This window comes from Perissodus microlepis, chromosome 23 (assembly GCF_051167445.1).
Source record: "Perissodus microlepis isolate ML-2025 ecotype Zambia chromosome 23, ASM5116744v1, whole genome shotgun sequence".
In the NCBI taxonomy this organism is placed as follows: domain Eukaryota; kingdom Metazoa; phylum Chordata; class Actinopteri; order Cichliformes; family Cichlidae; genus Perissodus; species Perissodus microlepis.
In genome coordinates this window covers 41,500,804-41,526,631 of record NC_140482.1, presented here as the reverse complement: position 1 = coordinate 41,526,631, position 25,828 = coordinate 41,500,804, and the positions used below count along the sequence as shown (strand labels likewise).

The 25,828-nt window shown below is 41.4% G+C and overlaps 1 protein-coding gene across 3 annotated transcripts in view; it reads right to left on the bottom strand.

The window, feature by feature from the left end:
* ttc39a (tetratricopeptide repeat domain 39A) overlaps positions 1-25,409 on the bottom strand; it is a 28,801-nt gene extending 3,392 nt beyond the window's left edge. The window contains exons 1-21 of one of the 3 annotated variants that reach the window (XM_084920913.1): positions 25,199-25,409; positions 23,881-23,931; positions 23,679-23,729; positions 23,334-23,387; positions 19,899-19,982; positions 15,220-15,324; positions 7,612-7,743; positions 7,026-7,066; positions 6,561-6,628; positions 6,406-6,470; positions 6,187-6,286; positions 5,886-5,951; positions 5,135-5,243; positions 4,980-5,047; positions 4,827-4,886; positions 4,166-4,327; positions 2,667-2,758; positions 2,206-2,326; positions 1,411-1,522; positions 1,130-1,244; positions 905-1,021 (exon numbers count right to left, since the gene is read on the bottom strand). In XM_084920913.1, the coding sequence (XP_084777039.1) occupies positions 905-1,021; positions 1,130-1,244; positions 1,411-1,522; positions 2,206-2,326; positions 2,667-2,758; positions 4,166-4,327; positions 4,827-4,886; positions 4,980-5,047; positions 5,135-5,243; positions 5,886-5,951; positions 6,187-6,286; positions 6,406-6,470; positions 6,561-6,628; positions 7,026-7,066; positions 7,612-7,743; positions 15,220-15,324; positions 19,899-19,982; positions 23,334-23,387; positions 23,679-23,729; positions 23,881-23,931; positions 25,199-25,251 (1,826 nt within the window). In that variant the 5' untranslated portion in view covers positions 25,252-25,409. Of the gene's footprint in view, positions 1-904; positions 1,022-1,129; positions 1,245-1,410; positions 1,523-2,205; positions 2,327-2,666; positions 2,759-4,165; positions 4,328-4,826; positions 4,887-4,979; positions 5,048-5,134; positions 5,244-5,885; positions 5,952-6,186; positions 6,287-6,405; positions 6,471-6,560; positions 6,629-7,025; positions 7,067-7,611; positions 7,744-15,219; positions 15,325-19,898; positions 20,253-23,333; positions 23,388-23,678; positions 23,730-23,880; positions 23,932-25,198 lie in introns of those variants that run through there. The other 2 variants (XM_084920914.1, XM_084920915.1) reach the window with 2 other exon arrangements.
* Between the last annotated feature and the right edge of the window lie 419 nt (positions 25,410-25,828).

Sequence of the window (25,828 nt, the reverse complement as noted above, 5' to 3'; positions counted from 1 at the left end):
CTCTTAAATCCTACTACTTATTCCTGCGTCTTTTGTGATCTTACAAAGCTTCAAACGACGCGTCGACTATTAAATCAGTCGTCGACGATTTTGATAGTCGACGTAATCGTGACTAGTCGACTAATCGTGGCAGCCCTACTTCACACAATAAAGGTAATTATGGAGGCTCCACAGGCTTCTGTGCTGGGATCAGTATTAATTCCATTTACATTATACATGCTTCCCTTAGTCCTTATTATTAGAAGGCATTACACATTTTCATTGCTATGCAGATGATACCCAGCGTTACCCATCCATGAAGCCAGATGACACATAACAGTTAGTTAAAGTGCAGGCATGCCTTAAAAAGGTTTGGGTGACCTCTAATTGCCGGATTTCAAATTCAGATAAAACAACGTTTTTTGCACTTGGGCATAAATCTCAGAAATATGGTGTTTAAACTCTGGATGGCATCACCTGGTCCTCTCGTAACACTGCGATGGATGTTGGAGTTGTTTTTGACCAGCCTACGTCCTTCAACATCCATATTAAACAAATAAACAGGAAAGCGTTCAGCTTTCAGGCGTCTTCTGTGAAATCAGCTCCAGTTTGGATTTGGGGAACAGACACCTTCTTTACTTTGAGACCACGCTTAAAACTTTCCTTTTTGATAAAGCTTATTTTTAGGACTGAATCGGGTGACCCTGAACCTTCCCTTAGTTACGCTGCCATTCAATTCAGTTATTGGTGCTACCAGCTAATGAATCATGGAGTATACTGTGAAAAGCGTTCTTTTTCACATGACTGCATAATGTACTGTTAACACTCGATTACACTGCAACAAGAATGTGGGAGAGTATCTGATTTATACATATTCTATTAAGTACAGATGACTTAAATATGCTTTGCTGGTTCAAAGACTTACTTTGCTGTTTCTAGCAGTTTGATAGCGTCATCTTTTCTGCCTTGCTGCAGACACAGCAGACCGTGTTCCAGCAGGGCATTGGGGACCAGGTAGTGGTCATACTTGATCTGAGTTTCACTGAAGACGAGAACAAAAATCAAATGTCAACCTGTTTTCACCAGAACACAACTGAAAGACTGAATCAGACGACTCTGTAACTGAAGCACTTTGAGGAAAGAGTCTTACTTGCAGAGGACGAGGGTAAAGTAGTGCTCTGCCTCCTCGTGGTGACCCAAGTGTTTGAGACACAGTCCCTTCAGGAGGCTCAGCAAACACTGATCATCTATGGAGAACTCCGTTCCTAAAAGTCGGCACCAAACAGAAGACAGACTGGGTCATTCTGAACAAACAATCTCAATTATATCTACATCAACACCCGTCTCTAATATGTTTGGATTAATTTCTGTAATATAGCATTTATTTCAATCAGAATTATCTTTGTAAATGTGCTTAATGGATTTACATACTTGGTAGACTTTCAAGTTGAGCCTGTGCCTCATCCAGTGTTTTCAGCATGCCTTCAGTTAAGTCTTTGTGTTTGCCAATGACTGTATAACCATTCCAGATGTACATCATCTCCTAGAAGACAGACAAACATATGCACAAAATCATGCACGGCTAACAATCAATAATAATCTTTTACTACAGGTTGACAAAAAAAGCATTTCCTCTGCAGTGAAACTCGGGATAATCACCTTTAGCACTATGGGCACAGATGTGCAAACTGCTGTGGCATTTGACAGGTTCAGCCTGTGCAATGTGCCCCACTGGTGAAATAACAACCCTCGATTACCTCTTTGCTAATGCTGCTATGGTCAGTCACTAGTTTCAGTGCTTATTTGACACGGCGTAATGTTTATTTAGTAAATTATGATCCTATTTAGGGTAGAATAGATGACACAGCAGGTTGAGTTAGGGAGTGACTAACTTCTGATTCATACGCCACTACTTGTATGAATGTGCAGTCTCAGTCAGGTCAAGCAAATATAAAAACAACCAAAATTACAAAGTTGAGGTTTCAAAATTATAGTTCACAAGTTCACCTATTATATAAAGTCTGTGGATAGAATAGCACAGCTGTCTGAGCTATGAGTCACACATATAAACTGTCCATTCTGATTGGCTGAACCAGTACATTCACGTTTTACAGGGCTGCACCGCAGGGTAAATAGGAGGCAAATGTCAAATAAAGTCTTTGGCTTTACTTTAATTTAATTTATGTTTACTGGGCAACATGCATGATGGCGTCATCCAGTGCTCACCAGCGGAGGAGCAGGAAGAGGTACGGGATTTTCTGCCAGGTAGCGGCGGGCTTTCCTGATAGCAAACTTCTCCGTTGGCAAAGACTTTCCTGCTATTTTCTGCTTAAGCCCTGGGACCTGCCTGAAATATGAGATGCATTTAGTAATTATATATCCTCCAGACAGTTTTAAAAGCCCAACAGTCTAAACAAATGTTTTATCATGGAGCACCGTTAATGGTGTGTTTTACCATAAAAAATTAGAATATCTGTGACACAAAAAGAGTTTAATGTCAAAAACACCAGTTTAATTTCTGTCATATTACTCCTCTGATACACCTTATACAGTATTCTTAAATATTAGCTCATATTATTTACCAAGGACAGGCTCTTTGGGGAAGATACGATTATGGCATTATTGATACTTTCACAGTGAGTCATCTCTGCTTTGCTGAGTAATTTCAGCAGCGTCTTAATTCCTACCTGAACAGACTAAGTGCTGTTTCCCCAAAGGTTAGGCAATCATCCTTAGTCAGCATACTGAGGTAGGCTGCTTTCATATATGCATAGGTAGCCTGAGGGAAGGAAAAACGTGGTTACTAATGAAATCTCATCCTTCCTTTGAAAATGAGATAAGGAGGGAAAAAAAGACAAAAATCAAAAGTTGGACATCCACATTTGTGGTGCTTTTATATGTTGGAAGGATTTTGGTTCTTGTGACCTGAGAACAGTTCATGTCTGTTTCTGCTAAAATAACTGCACAGTTTAATTCGAACAGCCCCTGTGATGCATTTGCAGGCTGTCCGTGGTATATCCCATCTCTCAGCCAATGACGGCTGGGATAGGTTGAAGCCCCCCCACACGACCCTGAACTGGATAAGCCGAAGAAAATGGATGGATGGATGGATGGATGGATGGATGGGCGGACGGGTGGATGAATGGATGAATGGATGGATGGTCTGATGATGGACCTGCAGCTTGTCTAGGGTATATCCCACCTCTCATCCAGTGACAGCTGAGATACGCTCCAGCCCCCCACGTGACCCTGAACTGGATAAGTAGTTAAGAAAATGGATAGATGGCTTTATTGACTCTTTGCAGTCACTCAACAGCCAAAGTCTCCTGTGGCCCTTAATCATCTCTGCTTTCCTGAACTTTTGAAATGGAATTTGTAAAGAGTTTAATTAGAAGAGGAGACACAAACTCAACCTCATCGGGTAATAAGACTGAACTCCTAGTGCCTTTGCCAGATCTGAGTATATGGGAGGGTTGAGTCAAAAAGTAAAATCTGTGCCAAGATTAAAAAATAAATGGGAACCAAAGGTATATGAAATCAAAAAGTGTAGCACTGCAGCTAAAGCCTCGGAAAAAATGTAAATGTTTTGTTATGTTAAAATTGAGTGTATAGAGGAGCACCTTCAAAGCTCTGGGATAGCTCCCCTCTCACATTAAATATTCCTTTTTTAGTAAAACCTTTATGAAAAATCTTAATATTTATTTGCTTGAAATTGTACTTAAGATTTAATGTATTATTTACTGTATTTAATCATATTTACATCAGAGGCAGAGCTCAGACTGAATAGTTAAAGAGGGAATGTGCAGAGGAGGGACAGTGGATAATCTGGTTGAATATGGAGCTGCCACGCAGGAGGAAAAGAGGAAGACCACAGAGGAGGAAGCTGGAGATAGGGAGAGATGGAGGCAGGTGATTCTCTATAGCGACCCCTACAGGCAGCAGCCGAAAGAAAAGAAAGTATTTAACTGTATTTAATTGCATTTCATTTGACTAAGAACCAGTCTGATCCGTATTCTATCCTGGTAATGTTGTTTTTAAGCATATCATGTTTGTTTTATTTACAATGATTTTTGTTTTTTGCACCACGGTTGTTGTTTATTTATTTTTTATCTTGACTTCACTAACTTTTACATTTTTTTTATTACTTTGCCCGCTCAGATTCACATCCCACATTATGGTGGCCCACCTTGGACCATGAGTTCTCCTTGCTGAGCAGCTCAGCGTAGAAGTAGGCCATCTTCCAGTGCCTTTTGTATGTGAAGCACCACATCAGCTCCCAGTAGCACATGTGATGGAACTGCTTCCACTGCTGCTGAGCCTCGCAGCACTCCTCAAAACGCTTGATAGCCTGGAAGAAAGGCACGTAAAGGTTGAGAATCGCTGTTTGTCAAACATATGCCACTAAATTATGATACGAATATGTTTGATATGATATGTTTGCAGAAGAGATGATTTGACTTTATCAGTATTTTAGTTAAGGACACAAAACTGGCAATCAATATTTAGAAAAATGAGCAAAATACAGAAAAAAATAGTTATGACCTTTATTCCACATGAGGTGATTTGGTAAGTATTTTCATTCTGGTACTTCACATTTTCAACATTCGGGATTTAAGACTTTATTGTCATTATGTAAGGATTAAAAGATGAAGGCAATACTCTCTCACATGGTGCAAAAAACATAAATATACTGACATAAACAGAACTACAAAATACAAGATTTAAATACATTACTGATATGCATTAAAAATACACACACACACACACACACACACACACACACACACACACACACACACACACACACACACACACACACTTTCTCCAAGGGAAAATAAATTACTCACAGCATCCAGGTTGCCTTTGATCTCTTCTATCCGACCAGCAAAGAACAAAAAGATGGATCCCTGGATGAAGACAAACACAGTATGTTTGTGAGAATGACACAAACAATCATAGCAACATTTGAAAAGCACACACAGTCATTCATTCTGACATACCTTGGGGTATTTTTTAAGATATGGCTCCAGCAGTTTTTCTGCATCCTCAACGTCTCCTTCTCCAGTGCCTTTGCGAGACAGTCAGAAGGAACCCAGCTCAGATTGCATCTTTTAGTGTTAATTTGCAGATGCGCGTGTGTGGGTGAGTTGCTCACCTAGTATGAAGCTCATGAACGTGTGATAACAGAGGAGAAGCATGTTGCACAGGAAGGACCTGAATGTACTTTCTACTGAGCCCTCTTGAAGCTGCTGGAGACCAAACTCCTATATAAACACACACAATTGTACACATTTTCTGAGTTTGCATTAAGTCTTCATTTGTGGAAGATCTATCAGCCAATTAGCAGTAAAACCAGCACACAGAGAATACACTAAAGTAGTTATGGGAAAATCTTCTGTGTTTAGTCAGTGTGTTCTGGGGATAAAACAGCGTCTGCTTGTCTACCACTTCTCTGACTCACAAACTGGCCTGTGTGCAAAACGCGCAAGTACAAAATACAAGAAATGCAGTATTTGCATGTTCATAACCAGAAGATAAATCAGTCATGATGATAATATTCAAAGGTCAACCGAGGTGCTGATATGATGGCTTGATGTAATTACAACTGGCGATCACAATTTAGAGAAATAGTCATTGCTCATTATTATCAAAGCAACCATCATTTCATTGATGGTTGCAAGTTTCATTTCACATTTCCATGAAAAATAACACAACAAACTCATCTTAGTAGTAGTGTGATGAGTTCTACCACAGATGCACTTACAGTTCTCGAAACACTTCTCAGTCTCTGATTCATAAAGAGGCATTTCAAACAGAGCGGAAGGGTGTATCGGCTCTCAAAATATCGCTAACCAAAGCTGTTAGAGAGCGCCATGTCAGAAGTCTGACTTCTCAGAAACGCTTACCTTATTACCAGAGAAACCGACAAACTCCAGCAGCTTGAGTGTCCGAGTAGGCAACATGGAAATCATCTGCAGGAAGCAAACAAGCAGTGGAAATGAAAAGGTCAGAAACATAATTACAGAGCATTTCATTGTTATTACAGATGCTGAACAAATTATGTTGGATTTCTTGCAGCTATCGCCATGTTAGGCTGGAGCAGCTCTTAATTTATGCAAATCTTCTGCTCTTCTGGTGTCCTTTTTGTTAACCAAGCATCACAAAATTAAGTCAATCAATGAGGCACAAGTGCAAACTATTACTTACTAGATTAAAAGCTCCCACTCCCAGTTTCACGCCACCCTCAAAATGCCCATGGTTGTCACCATGAGTGTATCCGGAGGACTGCAGGACTGTGTGAAGCTCTCTGAGGGGGTTAAGATATAAGAAAATTAAGGGGAATAAGCTGCGATGAAGTCCTGATGGAAGAATAAAAGGTCTTCCAGGAAACAGGGATGGAAACATGGATATCCTGGAGATACTCACTTGTAAGTCTGGTAGCTGTTCCTCACTTTGATTCCTCCTTTGATAAAACTGATCATGTTTTCATCCTGAGCACGAATGAGTTTAAAAACACAAAACAGAAAATGAGTGACGGTGGCAAACACATCAGTAGCACTCGCTGCTGTAAGCCTCCTGACCTGAAGGAAGGTGAGCGCTGCCCTCTGGAGGAGACACTCGGCGTAACAAACTTCAGCATGGAGCTCCTCTGAAGTGAAATCGATTGTACCACAGTTATCGCCAATCAAACACTCCCATGGACACATGGGCTCCAGCATAATGACCAAACACACACATGCACATGCAGAGGCACATGCAGAGGCACATGCAGAGGTACTACTTTAACATGGAGCAAACACTGAAACATTTAAACACTTACAAAGTCTAAACATTTTAATTATTTAGAATCATTTAATGATCATCTAATAACTTTATGCTAAAGTTATTAAAACCTCAACGATTAAACTGGACTAAAAAAAAATACAAGCAGGTTTCTCTTTTTAGGGAAACCTCTGGCTCGAGCATATTGTCAGACTAACATCTGTTTCCTTGGTTTGTTTTTAGGAATAACACACAGACTCATTTGTAAGCATGACTGTACCGACCTTCTGTGAAGTTTTTTGAAAAGGAAGACTTCTTGCGTTGCCTGATGGAGAAACACAAAACGACATCACCCAATATTCTAATCAGTTTAAAACACACACACACACACACAATCCTACCTTATGTCGCATTGCCCTGCATTTCCCCTCCTATCATGTTTCCTTTCAGATACGTGACTCAGCCTTATTCATCTAAACACAGGATGCTGAGACGCTGCACGATGAGGTTGCTAAAAGAAAAAGGGCTGAGTGTGCGGTAAGTTTCCTATGAGCAGAGAAACTGCAGCTCTGACATCAGATTGGCCGAAATAAACATGTATTTATAAGATGACTAATCATATGTGGTGCCCTAAGAAAAGCCTCTGCGATGGATTCTCACAGAGGCTTCAGTAATATTGTTTTTACTGAGCTGGAACAGTCTCAGGATGTTACTACCGAAACTAGAGCTCATTAAGTTGTTCAATTTTGGGTTGAGACAAAATAAACTTCCGCAGCTGACTTGGCTAAAGAGGAACTAACAAAAAAAAAGAGACCCTGTCATTGTTAGTCAGCTGGTTATTATTTTATCAGTTAACTGACAAAGTCTCACCTCTGGCAGATAGCCTGTGCCTCCTTCATGGTGTTCCCTGCAACTAGGATGTGTTGAGGATCGAAGGTCATCATGGCCTGCATTTCTAGAATGGTGGCGTAGGTCAGAGCGTGGTACATGCTGTCTTTGTTTCTGTAAAACAAACAAACAGAAAAAAAAATTCTGTTGTGATGCACAGGACGAAAAATATTAAATATTGCATTGTTTTACAATCTTTTACAGAACAACACATTAACATTTAGTTGCTTTAGATTTAGAATAATAAAACTCGACATCCTGGTTACATAAAGATTAAATCAAAAATATTTCTCATTCTGCAAAAACTTTTTTTAAATGATTGAAGACATAAAATATTAATAAGCAGTCATCTGACAGAACAACAGTGTCGCCACTAAATGACGAATAACTGCTGACAAGAGACGGGAGATACTGAACACAGTGTCTGTTGGCTTTCACAGTGACAAGGACACCGAAGTACTTGGAGTGGGTACCACGTGCACTTTCCCCACATAAATACCGAAATACTTGTTCAACTTGTTAATAAAGCTTCCTGGTCCTGATCTAAACAGTTAAACAGCTACTAATTAATCAAAACAAGTTAAAGATATACAACATATGTTTGTGCTATTAATAAGGAGTCCTACTGAAGTTATAGCGGACGGTTTAAACAGCCGTATGTATCCTGTGATTAACACATTTTCAAGCATGTCTGTTTGTTGGATCATATATTAAGTGACATAAAGTCAGAGGTGTGCAGGCAGGAATGCTGTCAGTCTGCATGGCCAACATTTCGCCAGATTAACTCATGTGACCAGCCTCTGGGATGTTACTCTGACCTCAGACCAGCTCACAATAAACAGATTTTTCACCCCATGAAAACTAGGCCAGCAAATATTAATCATGCTCTACTTCATGTTTCCTAATACAGCTATATCTATATATGTGCACACAAACTGCAAATAAAAAGGGTTGTGAGGCAAACGGAGATAAATGTGACATCATCCATGTGACTTTTTGCCTGTCATGAAAGAAAACTGCAGAATTAAGTAGAGACTTTTGTAAATTAACTAACTACAAGCCTTCAACTGTTTGCTTAAATGAATTCAATCAGCTTTAACTCAGTAAACAAACACCAAACAAGCTCAGTAGCAACCTGGAAACAGAGAAGGCGGAGGCGCAGACTGAGAAGCAGGGAGATTTGCCTGGGTTACATTTCCATGGCGTCAGGCTCGTTTATGTGAGACAGCAAGTGAAACTCAGGCTGGGAAACCTTTTAAGATGGAATGTGATTTAAATTTAGTCACATGGCAGCAAAATATCCGTCAGATCTCAGTGTTGAAAAGGTCGTAGCACCTCTGATAGCAGTAAAGCTGGGTCTCCAACATATTTTCACCACGTAGTTCCATAATGAAAGGGAGGAGCTGCTTTGAGATTCGCAAAAACACGTGTGCACCGACACACACCTTGCATTCAGTTGAAGACGATGGAAGCAGCAATGGTAGTTCTGATGAAATCCAAACATTTTCAGTGATTTCTGCGCAGAAATTTGTGGAAATTTGTCACAGAAACTTGTAGCTGATTACTGATTCCTAAAATAACTCCTTGTCTGAATTAACCCTGATAATTTAACCCAAAGAAGACAACAGTACAGGCTACAGAGAAACAACAGCGCAGGTGTATCGAACACCATCCATGTAAACATCTGCATGTGCCCTCTCAAAATGAAAAAACACTTGACTGGTTACCGTGTCGAGCCATTACTCACGTTTCTATATTTTGCAAGGAAAATAGAAAAATATTTCTCAGTTCTTTTCAAGGACACACCACAGGCCACCTGAGCTATTCATTTCCATATATGGAAATACAGTATATAGGACAAAAACAGAGCTTGAGCAATTCTAATGAGTTTGAAAGTCAGTATTTGGTATGACCTACATCCTTCACCACATGCTGAACTCTCTTAGGTAGCTGTAATTTCTTAAAGTAATATTCGGGAATAGTTCTTCAGCTCTTCTTTGGATGTTGGCTGTTTTTGTGTTGCTCTCTGTCAAGATGATCCCAGACTGCTTCAGTGATGTTGAAGTCCGGGCTCTGAGGAGTGTGGTTGGGCGACTGGACGAATATATCGACGATAGGCTGAGCCCATTGTCGATGGTTTTTACAAGGGCGATTTATTTATTTGCCCATGAGTACGTTTGCTAATAATGATGGAGCTAATAGAAGCAGCCAACATTAAAAAAAAAAAAAAAAAAAAAAAAAAAAAAAAAATAGCGCTGTTTTAACAGCACCCTCTTTCATCTGCAAGCAAATGCCCCCTCCTCAGAGAGCGCCCAAATGCTTGTTGATGCAGCTGCAGAAGCTGGTGATAGCCTAGCATACTCAGCCGGATGGTGGACACGTGCATGCTCATGCAAGTTAGTGGTGTTTGAGTACTTTGCTCGCACTATACGTCTGCACAAGCGTTTACATCAGGTTTACCTCTTTCATCTGGTTTAAAGCCAAAGAAATCCAAAATTGGTGACTTTATATTTTTTTAGTGCTGTCAGCGTTAACGCGCCGTCATCACGACTAATGCGATTAACAATAAACCCATCTGGAGCGCAGATGAAATCCCTGAAATGTGTGTGTCAACGCATTTCGGGTAGTTTGTCCAAAGTTTGTTCATTCTGTGCTCCAGGCGGGCATCAAAAATCGCGTTAATCATGACGACCGCGTTAATCGTGACGACTGCGTTAACGCCGCATTAACGCGTTAACGCTGACAGCCCTAATTTTGGGGGGAAATTAGTTCGTCCATGCTTGGACTTCTTCTGTATTGTAAACGTGCTAATCAGTCCGTGCATGATTACATTGCTCCGCCCATCAAAAAGCCTGCGCATGCGTGAATATATCGCCCATCGTCGATTATTGGACATGATGATTGCCGGTTGGAAAATTTTTGCATATCGCCCAACCCTACGGGGGAGGCCAATCCATGACTGTGTTTTTCTATCCAGGTATGCTCCTTCTGCACTTGCAGTGCCTTTGGGATCCCTGTCATGCTGAACAATGAAGCAGGTCTATCAGATGCTTTCTAGATGGTGGCTCAAAATCCGATGGCAGTTTTCTGTGTTGGTAATTCTCTCAGTGGTGAGATACCCAACACGAGTGGCTGAAATGTTGCCCCAAACCATGAAAGAGCCTCCACCAAGTTTTACAGGTAGGTGTAGACACTCAGTACTGTCCCTCTCTCCTGATCTCCTCTGTACATATTGACGATGATTTTAACCAAACCAAAAACTTCACACTTTGATTCATCGGTCTGTATGACCTGTTGCCATTAATTTTCACTCCAGTTTTTAAAAAAAGATTTTCTCCTTGTTTCCTTCCTCAAGGTTGGCTTCTTGAAGGCCATCGTTCCACTGAGACCATTCGTATTGATGCTGAAGGGCCAGATGGATCTGAAAGTCATGTCCTTTTTCATCTGCAGTACATAGTGTTTATGCCTGCCACTTCTTTTATCATCCTCCACTTGTCCACTTTCCTCAAATTTTAGCTAATAGCCATTTGGTAATCCCCCTTTTGTTCCAAAAATATTATTTTCTGCCTGTCAAACTGTGTTATCTTTGGCATTTTTAATAGATTCAACTAAAGAAATGGGAATAAATTATGTATTTTTTATGACAAGCTTCTAGCAACAAAGTGCCTGAAGATATAATTCAAAGTTAGTTCTTTGCTAAGTTGTCTGACATGTGTAGACACAACACTGGTTCGTTGGTTGACTTGAATGATTCATAGGTCTGAAACAAAAAAGAAAACATTTCTCTGAAAGTGCCCCGGTATAAGGATTGGACTGAAAAGGAGTGAAAACGCTGCCAAGTCCTTCGTAATACCCCGAGAACTATTGCTCAAGACCACAAGAAAGGCTGGCTCATTGGAAACGAGTGCAAAGAAATGAGGCTTGACTCAAGGATTCTGACTTCTAATCATAAACTACAAAACATGAGGAGGTCCTGTGACCTGAATCCCAGCTAAACTACAACACAGCATCTAAAATTAAAGGAATAAAGAAATCAGTGATCCAGTAAGATTTTCAGGACAATCGGACGCTTGAATATCTCCACAGACCTGCAATAAGTTAACCAGCTGCACGATGTACTTCTGCTACTCCTCAGCTGCTATGGTTCGTTTGGCTTGGTGTCTAGCCTCTTCCTCTTCTGCTTCATCTCGCCCTCCAGCTGTCAGTCCACTTATGGTTTTATGCTTTTAGCTGGATCCACTGCTTTTATACCAGTTTATTTATCACTGCTTTCATTGATTGTTCCACTGCCTCCTGATATGACGCACGTTTTCAGTAATTTGACATGTAGTTTGCGGTTTTTCTATCACCTTTAATGGCCATTGTATTTCTCGTAAAGTAAATCAAGTTTCCAGTTTTACAACGGCTTTCAGTTAATGAGTGAAGCATAAATCTACTGTCTCCTGTGTTGAGCTGTCCAGCTGCACAAACAGTGCTTAAACCGAGTATTGGTCCATGCTTGCTAACAGCGCACTAGTTCCATTTGTCTGTAATAACCGACCCCGTCATAAATAACTGCGGCGGAGGACTTTAACGCACGAGTCTCACTCAAGACCAAAGTTATCCAAAAGATTCAGGGTGATTGACGATATGGTGACAGTGACTGTAAGCCACTGACTAAAGTCTCTACAAACACAATATTGTTCCACAGTCAGATTTCCAATTAATATGCACTTTGTATAAACGAGGTCTTGCTCCCAATGCATCCTGGGACGACCTCCAACTACCTGTGACCATAAACACGAACGTAGGGGTAAATGTAGCAGACACAAGATTGAATAAATAGAAACTGTGTCCACATATGTGTGTGTCCTTGCCCCACATGGCTGCGTCAGACTACAGCTGACAGGTGGAGGAAAACAAAGCAAATCCTGCCTGCAAGCAAAGGTGTGAGATCTAAAAGTCTGAAACTAATGCTAACGTCAGACACAGAGCTGCTCTCTGAGGCCTCAAAGTTCAAGGCCGAGCAAGTGGAAGGACACAAAAGCTGCGGGATGCAAAGATTCCCAGGCTCTACAACACATGATAACTCCAGAAAACATCCCCGCTGATGTGTCCAGATGCATTAAAATGATATACAGCATGCTGAAAGCCCAACAGCTGTCATTTCCTCTCATAAAAGCTTTTTCTGAGGAGAAAATGAGGTTTTGGGTGTTATTGGGTTGTGTACAAAGCAAACAAAATATTAAAAAATCAGTTTAATTGCAGTTCTGCATTTAAATGGAATAGAGTCGGCTGCACGGGGAGAAACCTTTGAGGCAGAAATCAGGACACCAACAGGAGTGTGAGGTTTTAGATTTATCCACATCGTCAGCACGGTTAGAATATTTCCCAAATCCAAGTTTAAATAACAAACACCAGGAAAGACAGATAAAAAAATAATAATGTAAAAAACAAAGAGTGTGAGTTCATTTACTCTTAATGTCACACACATGTCACACACATGTCACACACATGTCTCTCAGCAACAACACCACACACCGGTTTACTGTTTCAAAACTACAAACACAAAGTCAGGGCTAAAAGGAAGCTATTGTCTGATGCTGGGCAGCACTGGAAAGAAGAAACTGGGCTGAGGAGTGGCCCACAGTCCCAGAGGACGGATAAAAGCAGCGGCATGATAAAGGTGCTGATAACACGCAGTGGACACGGAGTAACACGATGACTCGGTGTTGGAGTACAAACCTGGAGGTGGCGTTTCTACGTGCTGTGTTATGCTAATGTAACTTAAAGCAGCACATGGTTCATATAACCTGTTCATGTAAACACAACAGAAACAGCAATTACAGTTTATTGGCTTTAATGTATCTTGTCTATTAAGACTTTGACACCTTATTTCTTATATCTATTACAGTTTTAATTCTCTTTTTATCGTATTTAACTTTAGATTCAATTTACTTGCCCACTGTGGGTCATTGCAATGCGGTGTTTGTCCTGCACTTAACAAAGAACCGACAAGAAGCTTGACTTTAACTGCACTGCAGTACGATGGTTCCAGCTGTCACTGATTCAGGACTCAAAAACATCATCTTACAGACTTTATTTTCCAAGCATGTTATGGGCCTGGCAGAGCCTGCTGTGATTTGTCCCAGTTGCTGTGTCATGTTGTCTCTCCAGCTTCAGGTGCCGCACTTTTGTACAGCAAACTCTTCTCAGCAACTGGGTCAGAGCACAGAGGACAGCTCCAGACTCAGGCAGCATTTCTGGTTGTATATGCTGTGGCTGCTGAATGTGGGACCTCTGTGGTGCTTTGGGTGATTTAGCCTTTTTAACTTATTATTTTTACCTGATCAACTTCAGAGTTTTATTATGTTTCTCTTTTGATGGTGATTGTGGTCTGTCCATCTCTTTTAGTTAAACTGTTCGAAGAAACCTTCGCTTTAGTTGCCTCCTTGTCAGTCTGCCCCAGGGCAGCTGTGGCTACAACTGTAGCTTGTCTCCACCAGTGTGTGAATGGGTGGATGACTGGGTGTGTAAAGCGCTTTGGGGTCCCTAGGGAGGACTAGTAAAAGCGCTATACAAATACAGGCCATTTGTCTCCTTTTTCAAACCCGACACTTTTTGTTGTTTCCCCACATAATTGGACCTTCATGGAAACATCACAACATATTAAAAAGCTCCTTCTAATTGTGCAGCAATCTTCAAAGGCTGAATAGTGAATTTATCTTCAATATCTAAGTGTCCTCTTAATTAGAGAAACTGTACTGATCCTGCCACTGGTAAGAATTTAAAGCAGTGAGTGCTCTGAATGCTCAAAACAAATAAAGCACAGCTTCTTAATTCTTAAACTTTTATTGGACATTTAATTCAATCTAATTCATTTAGAGACGGCTTTAGATTTTATCGTGAAAAACGTAACAGTAATCATGGCAGCATGTAAAAAAAAGTGATCATCATCAGAACATTTTCAGAAAACTGTGAGAAGGTTGACAAAGCTAAAAGCTCCAGGTCCTGACACGTCCACAGTGAGAGACACAAACTACTAACAGAGACCTGCAATATTAGGGGACGACTGTCTAAAAGTCCTCCAAGTCACCAAAGATCCAAGAAAAACATTCAAGGAACTGCAGCAGGGTTAAAATAGAAGAGCGGCGAGGTGAAATCACCGCAAATCTCAAAAACTATTAGGAATCCTCTGAATGATGCCTTAACTCACATTTATGACCTTCATATCTTTTGATAAGAGTTCTCATGAGTAAGAAGCGTAAATGTTTGGGAGAGGGTCATCATCATCATCAAAAAAGACGCTCATGAAAAAACATGGTCAAAGTTTCAAATAATGAGGCAAAAGCTCAGATTTTGGACTGCTGTCAGTCTGAACAGAAGCTCCGCCCACCTGCTGTTCAAACCCTCTGTTTGAGAGGGGGAGCCAATCAGCAGACAGTTGTCTTAAGGGAAGAGGAACTAAAACTAAACTTGTTTCAGACAGAGGCCCAATATCAGACAAATAAGAATTATTTTGAGCCGTGAAAGTTACTGAGAACACTCGAAAGGTCAAAGCCCGGCGAGAACAGCACCCGTAGCAGGTCGTTACACAGGTGGTGCTCCTACCTGCATCTGAGCCGCGCCTGCGCCTCCTCAAAGTCGTTTCTGAGGAACAGATCCAGGGCGGCCATACAGTCCTCGAGAGCCAGCGTCAGGTCTGACCGCGAGCAGCTGCAGAAACAAAACAAACAGCAAATCTAGATGAAAACATGCTGAAAATACATCATCGTCAAGTCCAAACACAAGGATGTAGCTGTGATCAAAGTGTACACAAAACAGGCCTGTGTCATATAAGGCAACCCTAAAAAGTGTTTGTGTCTTTAACTGGGCCCCAAGTATAAAAACACAATCTAAAAAACATTTTGTCCTACAATCTTCTTAACATATTCATAAGTTATTAAATTCTCTGCACTCGAGACAGAAACCAGAAGATGAACAGAGTGAGCCAGACGAGCAAACCGGCTGGAGGGAGTGCTTGTGGCGGGGCGTGGCCTGCGGTGCCGTGCGGAGGAGGCGGACGCACCTGCACGGCACCGCAGGCCACGCCCCGCCACAGTGCTCTTTGCTGTTACTGCTGCTGCTATTTGCATTACAGACATAATCATACATTTAGACAAGGACAAGCTCCGGGAGCAGTTTCTGAATCTTTTATTAAAGATAAAGAACAGATGCGCTTCGTGGCTTAAAAAAAGATCACGTCACCTTGTATTCATCGCACGACCCACATGAGCATCACGTGACGGGCGTGTGTACGACCTGGAATCGTCCATCTTTGATTTGACCCGCTGTAGCCATGAAACTTTAAACGTATGTTTCACTTGTTAAACTAAATGACGTCAATCCCTGCCATGAAATATGCACAGCTGTTGATTGTTTTTACATTAAGTATTAGCTTAATTAGCTTAATGTAATACTTTGAACCTTAAGGCCACTTTATGCCGATCACACATACATCACACATCGTGATGTAAAACATTCAGCCATCAGGTTTGTCTCAGGAAACCATCCCGACTTTTTAATATTAGCCTTAAAACGTTCTTTTGTGATAGAGCTTACAGTTAAAGATGGATCAGGTGAGCCTTAGTTATGCTTCTATAACCTGTACCAGGACCCCCTTACTATCCATCTACAAAGGGTTACATGGTTGTTTCCACAGAATTTAAAGTCCATCATTCTGCAGTGAGAAAAATCATCCCGAGAGGAAACCACCCGAGCAAATTCACCCCCAAGGGTCAGAGAAACTGCAAAGAGCTACATTAGCATGTTAAATGTTAAAGTTCATGACAGTACAATTAGAAAAAGACTCAACAAGTATGACTTGTTTGGAAGGGTTTCCAGGAGAAAGCATCTTCTGTCTAAAAAAACAAATTATGACAGAACTTGTGGAACGATGCTTTCAGATTCGACCAAAATGCAGATGTTTCACCAAAACGCACAACACCACCTTTGGCAAAAAACACCCACAGCACATGGGTGGATGGGAGAGGATTGGGGCTTGTTTTGCAGCCACGGGACCGGGGCACCTGGAGTAAAATCTAAAAACGCTTGAATAAAAAATTATTCAAGAGTCAAATGTGAAGTCAACTGTCTGAGAGCTAAAGCTTGGTCAAAACAGAGTCATTCAACAGACAGAGATCCCAAGCAGAGCAGCAAATCTGCAACAGAATAACTGGGGGGGGGGAATCAAGGTGCTGCACTGGGCCAAAGTCCAGACCTCACCCTCGTTAAAATGCTGTGGTGGGAGTTTAGGAGAGCTGGGTAAAAATGAATGCATGAGAGAGGCTGATACATTTAGACAGGAAATGATGCTATAAGCATTTCCACAAGTTGGGGTGTTCTTAGATAAATAAATAAATCACAACCTGGTCTGAACAAGATTTTTTTATTATATCCTGATACGTACAAACTTCAAATTGAAAGAGGGTGTACTCCATTTTTACGAAGCTAGAAGCCACTATTGCGTGAAATGACCTCGCTGTCTACTCTCTCCCGTATTTTGTGCTGTCTTGATTGTGGTTTCTTGTGTCTTTCTGTGGTCTTGATTTCCCCCCTCGGCCCCATCCAGTCTGGACAGATGGCTGCCCTCCCAGAAGGTTTTTTATGTAGAAAAAGGCGAGTTTCTTTCTTGGATCAGTGGCTTTTTCTCTATAACACCGTTAGCTCTTTACCTTACAACATAACGTCCCTGAGGGCAACTATCATTCCCATTTAAGTGCAGGAACACACTCTGTCAGTATTACCCGTTTAGCCCATGTCAGCATTAGACAGCTGCAGAGGAATAAAAGAGTCCAACTGAGCACTGAGGAAACGCAGCTACAGCTAACGTGTCCAACACATTCCTGTCCATTAGAAACACAAAGAAGCCATAAACTCACTTCATACATACACATACCACCAGCAGCATGATAGAAAGAAGCACACATACTGGTGCAGCTCTGCTAATGACATGCGGGTGACTGCTGTGTTCACCATATGACCGGCAGGCAGCTGAGCTCCCTGCTAACAGAAACCTCCTCTCACTGGTGCACATACTGGTCCGTCTCTGTGTAAAACTCAGGTGACTTTAAGAAATGCTCTTTGTTGTCAGCAACAACACACACACACACACACACACACACACACACACACACACACACACACACACACACACACACACACACACACACACACACACACACACACACACACACACACACACACAAAATAATGCAACCGAAGCTATAAACAGCATTATATAGGCTATAGGCTATTTTCTAATTGAGTGTCCACAGATGATACTTTAATATGAAGATCAATAATAAAATCCAAGAGCAGCACATTGTGCGCACATTTATGTTGTTAATCCTGCAGAGTCACATGTCTTCCACCAGTGGCCACTGAGTGAATCCAACCAGTCCAACCAGAGCTGTTGGTACAGTCCATACCGGTTTTCTGTACGAGTAAAGGTGCAGCGACTACAGAGTATTCAACCCCGTAAGCCACAGACTATTAGTCAATATTCTCACCTGCAAAAATCCCCAGATATAGGCAAGAACAGATGAAACAATAAACCTGCAGCTCACTAATCCAGAGTGAAAACTGAAAACTCAAATACTGACAGAGTACTTCTGCATTAAAGAGAGAATAACACACATATTACACTGAAACAGTGACGCTGACTGTACTTAACCTGGTCTAAGAGTTATGAACCTGCAAGAAGTGCAACATTAATTTTAGTCACAGTAATACCCTGTGACCTCTCGGTCAAAGTCCCACCTTTAAAATATAACTAGGGCCCAGTTCAGAGTTTAAATGACAGAATTAAGAAATGCTAATACTTACACCAAATGTACAGCTTAGCCAAACATTTATTGTAACCTTACCCTAAATCTTTACTCGAGGCATGTTTAGTTATTATTTTAGATTTTAGAAAGTTGCTTTATATTGTAAGGTAAAGACACTACAATACAAGACAGAAAACCCAACAATTAGACAGTATGCTATGAGCAAGCACTTGGTGACAGTAGGATGGAAAAACTCCTTTATGACAGGAAAAACCTCCAGCACTTCCAGGTTGAGGGGGGGGGGCATCTGCCACGACCGGTCAGGAGGGTGAGGGGGAAGAGAGGAGAAAAAGGGAGAGCATAGGGAGACGGGACAAAACACTGACTATAGAAAATTTAATAGCATCCAGAAATGGAAAGATACAAGCATCACGGGATGCAGCCTGAGCCGATTGCAGCATAACTACAGGGATGGTTCAGAGTCACCTGATCCAGCCCCAACTATAAGCCTTAGTAACAAAGAAAGTTTTCAACTTAAACTTAAATTAGTGGAGTCAAATTACCTGTTAGACTCAGACCACAATGATACTGAGGTAGATAAGGAATCATTAAAAACTGCAGTGTGTCAGCAGTGTGTCAGCAGTATTAAACAGACGCCTTACGCAGCAGGTTTGTGTGCATGTTACATAAAAGAGGGCTGATTTTAATAATAAAACCACATTTTTTGTGTTACTGGATTCCTGTTGTTCATATTTTTTAGATAAAGGCTGAAAGCTGTGTCTGCAAAGCTGAGGACAGCAAAGCATCAGTGGATATATCATTTCCTTATAGGTGGAAACCGACTCAACTGGTACCGGCTGACTGGAAAACAAGATTTTGGCACCTTAAACGCAATCTGAGAAGAACAAAAATAAAGGAAATGGACTGTGTGAAGGAAAGAAAAGGCAGAAAGAGGAGAACAGCGAGGTTCAGGCTGTGCATACCACGCATTGTCCAAATAATTTAATTAGGTTCAAGTCAGCAAGTCTCAAATTACACAATGATGATCATTATCAGGCAAAGGCACACACACACACACACACACACACACACACACACACACACACACACACACACACACACACACCACTGCATGTGCTGATGCAAACCAATAAGTGCACACATGCACCCACACAACCACGCACACACCCTTTCCTGGAGTGACAAAGCATTAGTTTTATCGACTGTGTGTCAGAGAGCTTTCAGCACATCAGACAGGCTGGTATAACATGTTCAAAGGCCTTGTTACGGCGAGCCGGGAAACAAAAGAAGCGAGCAGCTCCGACAATAAATCGAGCGAGTTTGTCCACATGCCTGAGAGACAGGAGTGGAAAACACAAACGTCACATGAGAATGGAAACACGGCAGGAAAAGTCACATTCGCAGAGCATCTCACAGTCTCCCGACTGAATGAGAAACACACGTCACATGAGCGCATCTTACCCGTTCGACAGAGTCTCTTCCTCCCCTGACATTTTCATCTGGCAAAGTGTGTGTGTGTGTCCGGAAGAGACGCAGAGAAAGCGACTAAAGTAAGAGAAAGAAAAGAGCAGAAGTGGCTGTGAGCCCGGGGCCTTTCCAGCAGTGCAGTGCGATGCTGTGTGTCTCTTTCTGTAGCAGCAGAAACAGCAGAAGGTTAGGCAGAGAGAGAGAGGTAGGGACGAATGAATGAGAGAGAAAACGAGGGAGGAACGAGAGGTAGGACGCAACAGCAGCCCTTAATAAGACTGGGATGACTATCACACATGGAGAGAAAGCCTGGCCCACCTCGTCCGATCATCACCCTCATGCTCCACACTGCAGTCTCCGCTCTGATTGGTTAATGCAAAATCAGGAGCGTGGCCGAAATGCCCACTTTCACAGTCAGGGGATTTTTCTGTGTAGTGAGGATACTTCCAAAAACTAAACCCTGGAGGAGCAATGTGCTAAAAGCAGAAGTGTTCATAGTCACAAAGCCATTTTTCATCATAAAAAAAACCACAAACGCTTTCCGCCACTGTAGGTGGGAAAGAAATGTGGCTTTCTGAGGTGCAGCTGGTCAGGGCTGCTGCAGAGGCTGCTCACTGCAGCGGGCAGACAGTCCAGAAATAGACGTCGATGCAGCGCAGAGGCTCCAAAATGTAGACGCACGAGAAATAATGTGAAATCGTGAATGGAGAACGGGAGCAGTGCCAGGACTTGCAGCTGTATTTCACTGTAAACAGCCCATTGCCAGTCATCCATTAGATGTGAGTGAGTGTGAATGGGCGAGAGAGTGCCATAAACACATGTCGGCTGTAGTGTCTCGACCTGCATCTTTAATAAGCAGTTAAAACTACTAAACAAGCAGCAGTAATCAGAGCTGTCAGGCTTTTTGTTTTACATTAAAGTCGAGGAGTTTAATCCCAGTTAGCTGTGCGGATTTACTTTTTTGTCTCAATTACTGAAACTACAAATAAGTCTGTGTCATAACAGGATATCTCACCACTGCATACTCTCTTTGGACCACTTTTGTTAAGCACCGCCTCCTTTTTCTTTCATCCCACTGGCTGTGAAGCCGTGCCCAGATAATGCATTCACTAGTCAGCCACCGTGACCTTTGTGTAGTGTTTCCTGCATAATCGTGGGTGTTGTTCCCAGAGGAATCATGGGTAAACGGTGGGTTCGCCGTGACCACGCTTGAGCAAATATACTTGATGAGTTTCCACCTGTGGCGCTGCACGCGAAGCCGAGGCTGACATTCTTTGTCTTTGTTTCATGCATGACCCCAGTGTGTGCTCGGGTGTGTGGCATGCCAGATACTGTCAGTTTGACCTTTTTAATCTGCAACAGTGTGTTTGCTCTGAAACATCAAGATGCTAAATACATCATGTTTACTGTCACATTAGAAATGATGCAAAAGCAGCAAAATCTCACATCTGACCAGCTAAACCAAGGAGCAGTACTTCTACACTCAAGGTTTATTAAAGTAAATGTATTTTTAGTGAAACTGTTTTATTAGACAGCTAAGCGTTCATGCCACACGATCATATTAACATATGCTAATTTGCTGTTTTTGTTTCCCTTCAAAGGTCTTACGGCGCAATCACAGCATGTTTATGAAGCCACGGCATCTTTGCCCATTAATAAACCTTTAGAAGTTAAACCACCACTCAGCCTGCATTGTTATATAGAAATTGCTTCCTTCCCAGAGGTGGAATGTAAAATACCCATAGCACCTATGTTTACGTACATGATTATATTTTTTATATTTAAATACTTTTTTTCCTGGTCCCAGGTTTTTAATGAGATTACTATGAGATGTAATAGAAATAGTCCTGATTCCTGGTTATTACTACAAACATATTTCTACTACTAACTGGTTTTGCCTCAAAGGCGTAACTGTTCCCGCATATTTAGCCCCAGTTTCTGGCCCGTTATTATCCAGTTACATACATTTCAGTGTGTTTAGTCATGTATAACCACTGGTAGCAGATAATGTATTAATTAGTTCAGTAATTAAGTGTTACTAACTTGCTATTGCCATGCTCATGTTTCCACTAAAATACCCCACTATTACCATGTTATTACCGAGTTTAATAGAAAGGGCCACCAGGTTAAATAAAGTATTCTTCTGAAAGATTTTCCACTGATGATTTACTGAATTATTGCCATCAAATTACTGACAAAACAAATCTGATATAAAAATTCATCTGATACATCTGCATCAGTTTGTTCCTCAACGCTGGAGGAAAATACTGACCGTTAATGAGTCAGAATTACCCGTTTTCAGATACTATAACAGCCACACATATTATTCCTCTCTTCAAAGTTTAACTGTGAACTTTAAAGCAACCGAGCTCCACAAAGATCAAGAGACAGCATAAAGCTTACAGTCATGTGACCACGCTAAGGGCTTCGTACATATTACTGTTTCTGCTCCCATGAAAGCACAATCGCGAGAACAAAGCCCTCTCAGTGTCCGGCGCAGAAACAAGAGGGGAAAAAACATCTATCTTTATAGAGAGTAGTAAAAAGAAAAGCTTAATTGTTGCTTTCATCTCTCGTGTTTGCTGTGAGGAGATCAGAGGGTCATGGGTTTAAATTGAAGATAATTAGATTCTCATTACCCTCCTCATGGTGCAAAAACACTCCTGCACACTGCCCAACTTGCAAAAACACATTCGTTTACAAAGTTTGGGTTTTTCACTTTGATCAGGCAAACAGGTCATGACATATTTAGCAGGTAGTGGGTTCCTATTGGCCACATCTATGCACCTGTCACATGACTGAGGAGTCCAGGCTGTCGCACACGGATGTGAATTTCAGTTCACATCGATGTGCGATGTCTCCGGGGTTTTTGAGGACCCGGTTTGCCAAAATCTAAGATTTCAGAGCCCACAGACATGTGATATAAAACAAATTACAAGCAAATCAAATGTTTAAAGCTTTTACATACAAACAAATGTTGATTTATCAGCACATCTTAACACGTCTTCAATTAAAAACAGCAGATGTTCACTGAAATAAAACCTTTTAAAAAATATTTATAAAACTAAAACTAGCTGCCAGTATTTTATAAATACCTAAAAACGTCCTTTCACTTATTTACGTGCTTCTGATCTTATCAGACAGACACACATTTCTTCTCCAGGCTCTGAACGCTCATCATAGTTTGAATAAGCGATGATTTCACGGTCACACTCAGGCATAACTAAAGTGCTGAGAGATGATGTTATTCTCAGGTTCCCTCTGTCTGAATTATTGATATCACAAGCAGCAGGAGAAGCTGCCCGTGAACTCCTGACGACTTTGTTACCTCAACATGTGCATCTTTGTGTCTCGATGAAACCAAACATTTCTGTAATCTAAGCCTCGGTTTTCGTGTATGATCTGAGAGAGCTCACAGGCCAGTCTTACCCATTCGATGGATCTGTTGACTCCAGACCATCTTTGTCGTCCGGTATCTGCAACCTGAAACACGGGAACAGAATCGGGGCTGTTTTAGAGAAAGGAGAGCAATCTCGAGGGATGAAAACCAGCTGAAAGACAAGCTGTTGTTTGAGGAACACGATCGTGAGAGAGAGAAATATGGACACCGATATATGAGGACACTCCCAGGCCACAATGACTCGCTGATTTCTACAGATATGAACTTGATGACTTTCAGGGAAACCTGTGTGAGACTGGGCTGACGTGGGAGCAAATACTGGTCAAATTTATTTAAGTTTGTTAAATTACATTTGTGAACTTAAAGAAACTTACTTGAAGTCTGTGATGATGGAGTCCAGCTCTGGACTGTTTACATCTGACAACCTGAGATGAGAAATGCAGATGAGTCTGAGCGTAACCGCCTGCCAGAGTTGAACTTATTGTTATGCTGTAATCAGAGCCACGATTAGCAGCGGCTTTATGTTTTCTTTGTTCCTCACAGTATGAAAACATGACGTGTGCAGTGTCACCGTACCGGCTCGGGGAGTCCGGGCTGTCAGGTACGTCTTGTGGATTCATTCCATCCCTGTGAACAGGTCAAAGGTCAGCTTGGGGAAAAAAACCCACAAGACTGAATCTCATTAAGGTAAGAGGAGGATGTTAGCTGAACGTCTGAGGAAAGAAGGGCTGTAGCGAGAACGTGAATTCTAACTTTTGAAATACTTGATACTATTCCAGCATATGACTGAGTATTTTCTTCTTGTCAGCGTCCCAGCACGTTTTTAAATATGCTGCTGGCATCAAATTCATAATGAGAATTGTTAAATAAAACTGACACCATCAATATTCAAATATATATAAAATATATGTAAATAATGTGGAATGCATTCTGATTTACCTACACTTTACATACAGCCTGAAGTAGGCTGCTAATCAATATAAACATCATACAATCAACAGATGTCCTGTAAAAACTAAAGTTGTTTGTTTTGGAGTGAAATCGCTAAAATCGTCTGTTCTAGTTAGAACTTTATTTACACATGAATGTGTAACAAAACACAAAAGAGACCCAAGCTAAGTGTTGGGCCCCTTCAGAACATCACAAACTACATGGATCATGATGATGGATCATATCAGTGGCTAAACGCACGCAAGTGTTACATTATTAGACTTTTCTCCCTTTTTGAAACAAAAAAAAGTATCAGATCCACTTCCCTCTTTGAGCCTCAAACAGCTGTAAAGTACCTGAAATGACCAGGTCAAAGGGAAAGGCAGCTTGAAACCTTGCAAGTATTATAATGGGACACTGGATAATAAACATTCAGTATGAGTTATCTCAGGGAAAATAAGCCAAACATGGGGCAGTAACATAAAACTGAACTGTTTACATCAGCCTGTTAAATCTGACTTTCACTAACAGTAAAAAGCTCGCGTGGTCCTGACTGACACATCATGAGCGTCAGGTTGACTAACAGGATGCAGAATGGGAACACAGACTAACACACTTATAATAATAATAATAACAGCACAGAGAAGGAACACGACACCAAACATCTCAGGAGGTTTCTTCCGCCTCTTCCTTTATTAACTACAGAGACTCAAACACACACCGGTGGTTTGCGTGGTTTATTAAAGGGTCCTGGAAATCTCGTGTTCACAGGCTCCAGTGTGCGCTAAACAATCTCAGCGCGATGACACGATAACCTCAGGCCAGCGCAGTCACATGATGCCTTAGGTTTAAAAAAAAAGTGCGATTAAATCCCAGCAGCCGGCCTGACTTTGGAGACAGACAAGCACGGACACGGCCAACCAAGACGCGCCGTGATCTCCGGGAGCTTTTTTCTTCCACTCACCTTTTGCTGTCATGTTTCTTCACGCTTCGCTTCCAGCTGTTCATAAAACTCATTCCACAGCGCGGGAGGACCAGCAGCGACCGGAGAGGTTTACACAGCGGCTCACACGCACGTCACACGGGAGCAAGTGGGAAGGGAAAGCGGCTGCTGCTGCGCGTCTTCCTCCTTCCTGACGTGCAAAGGTGCGCTGCTCTCATCAACGCAATAATGACTTTCTATTTAAATGCACAGGAATGCAGCCGCTCGCCCCGCGGTCCTAAAGCCGTCCGTGTTAGGACGACGCTACAGACAAGGAAGTAAACACAGGTGAAAATAAAATTCATAAATATGATCTTAAATGCCCAAAATACTAAAAGATATATATTTTTACAAAAACATATATTTAAGCAAATAATGTTTATTATTTTTTATTATTAAAATAATTTTGTTTAAAAATAGATAAATGTTACATAGATTTTCTATAAAATTACAGAATTGCTTTGAATAATTTTTTTAATTACCTAATTAATTTATTTTTATTTATTTGCCCAGCGTGTTTGCAGAAATCCGTGAAAGGTGACAAAAACATAAACACGGGTTGTTTATGAATACTAAAGGTGCTTATGATACTATAATTGTCTTTATAATATA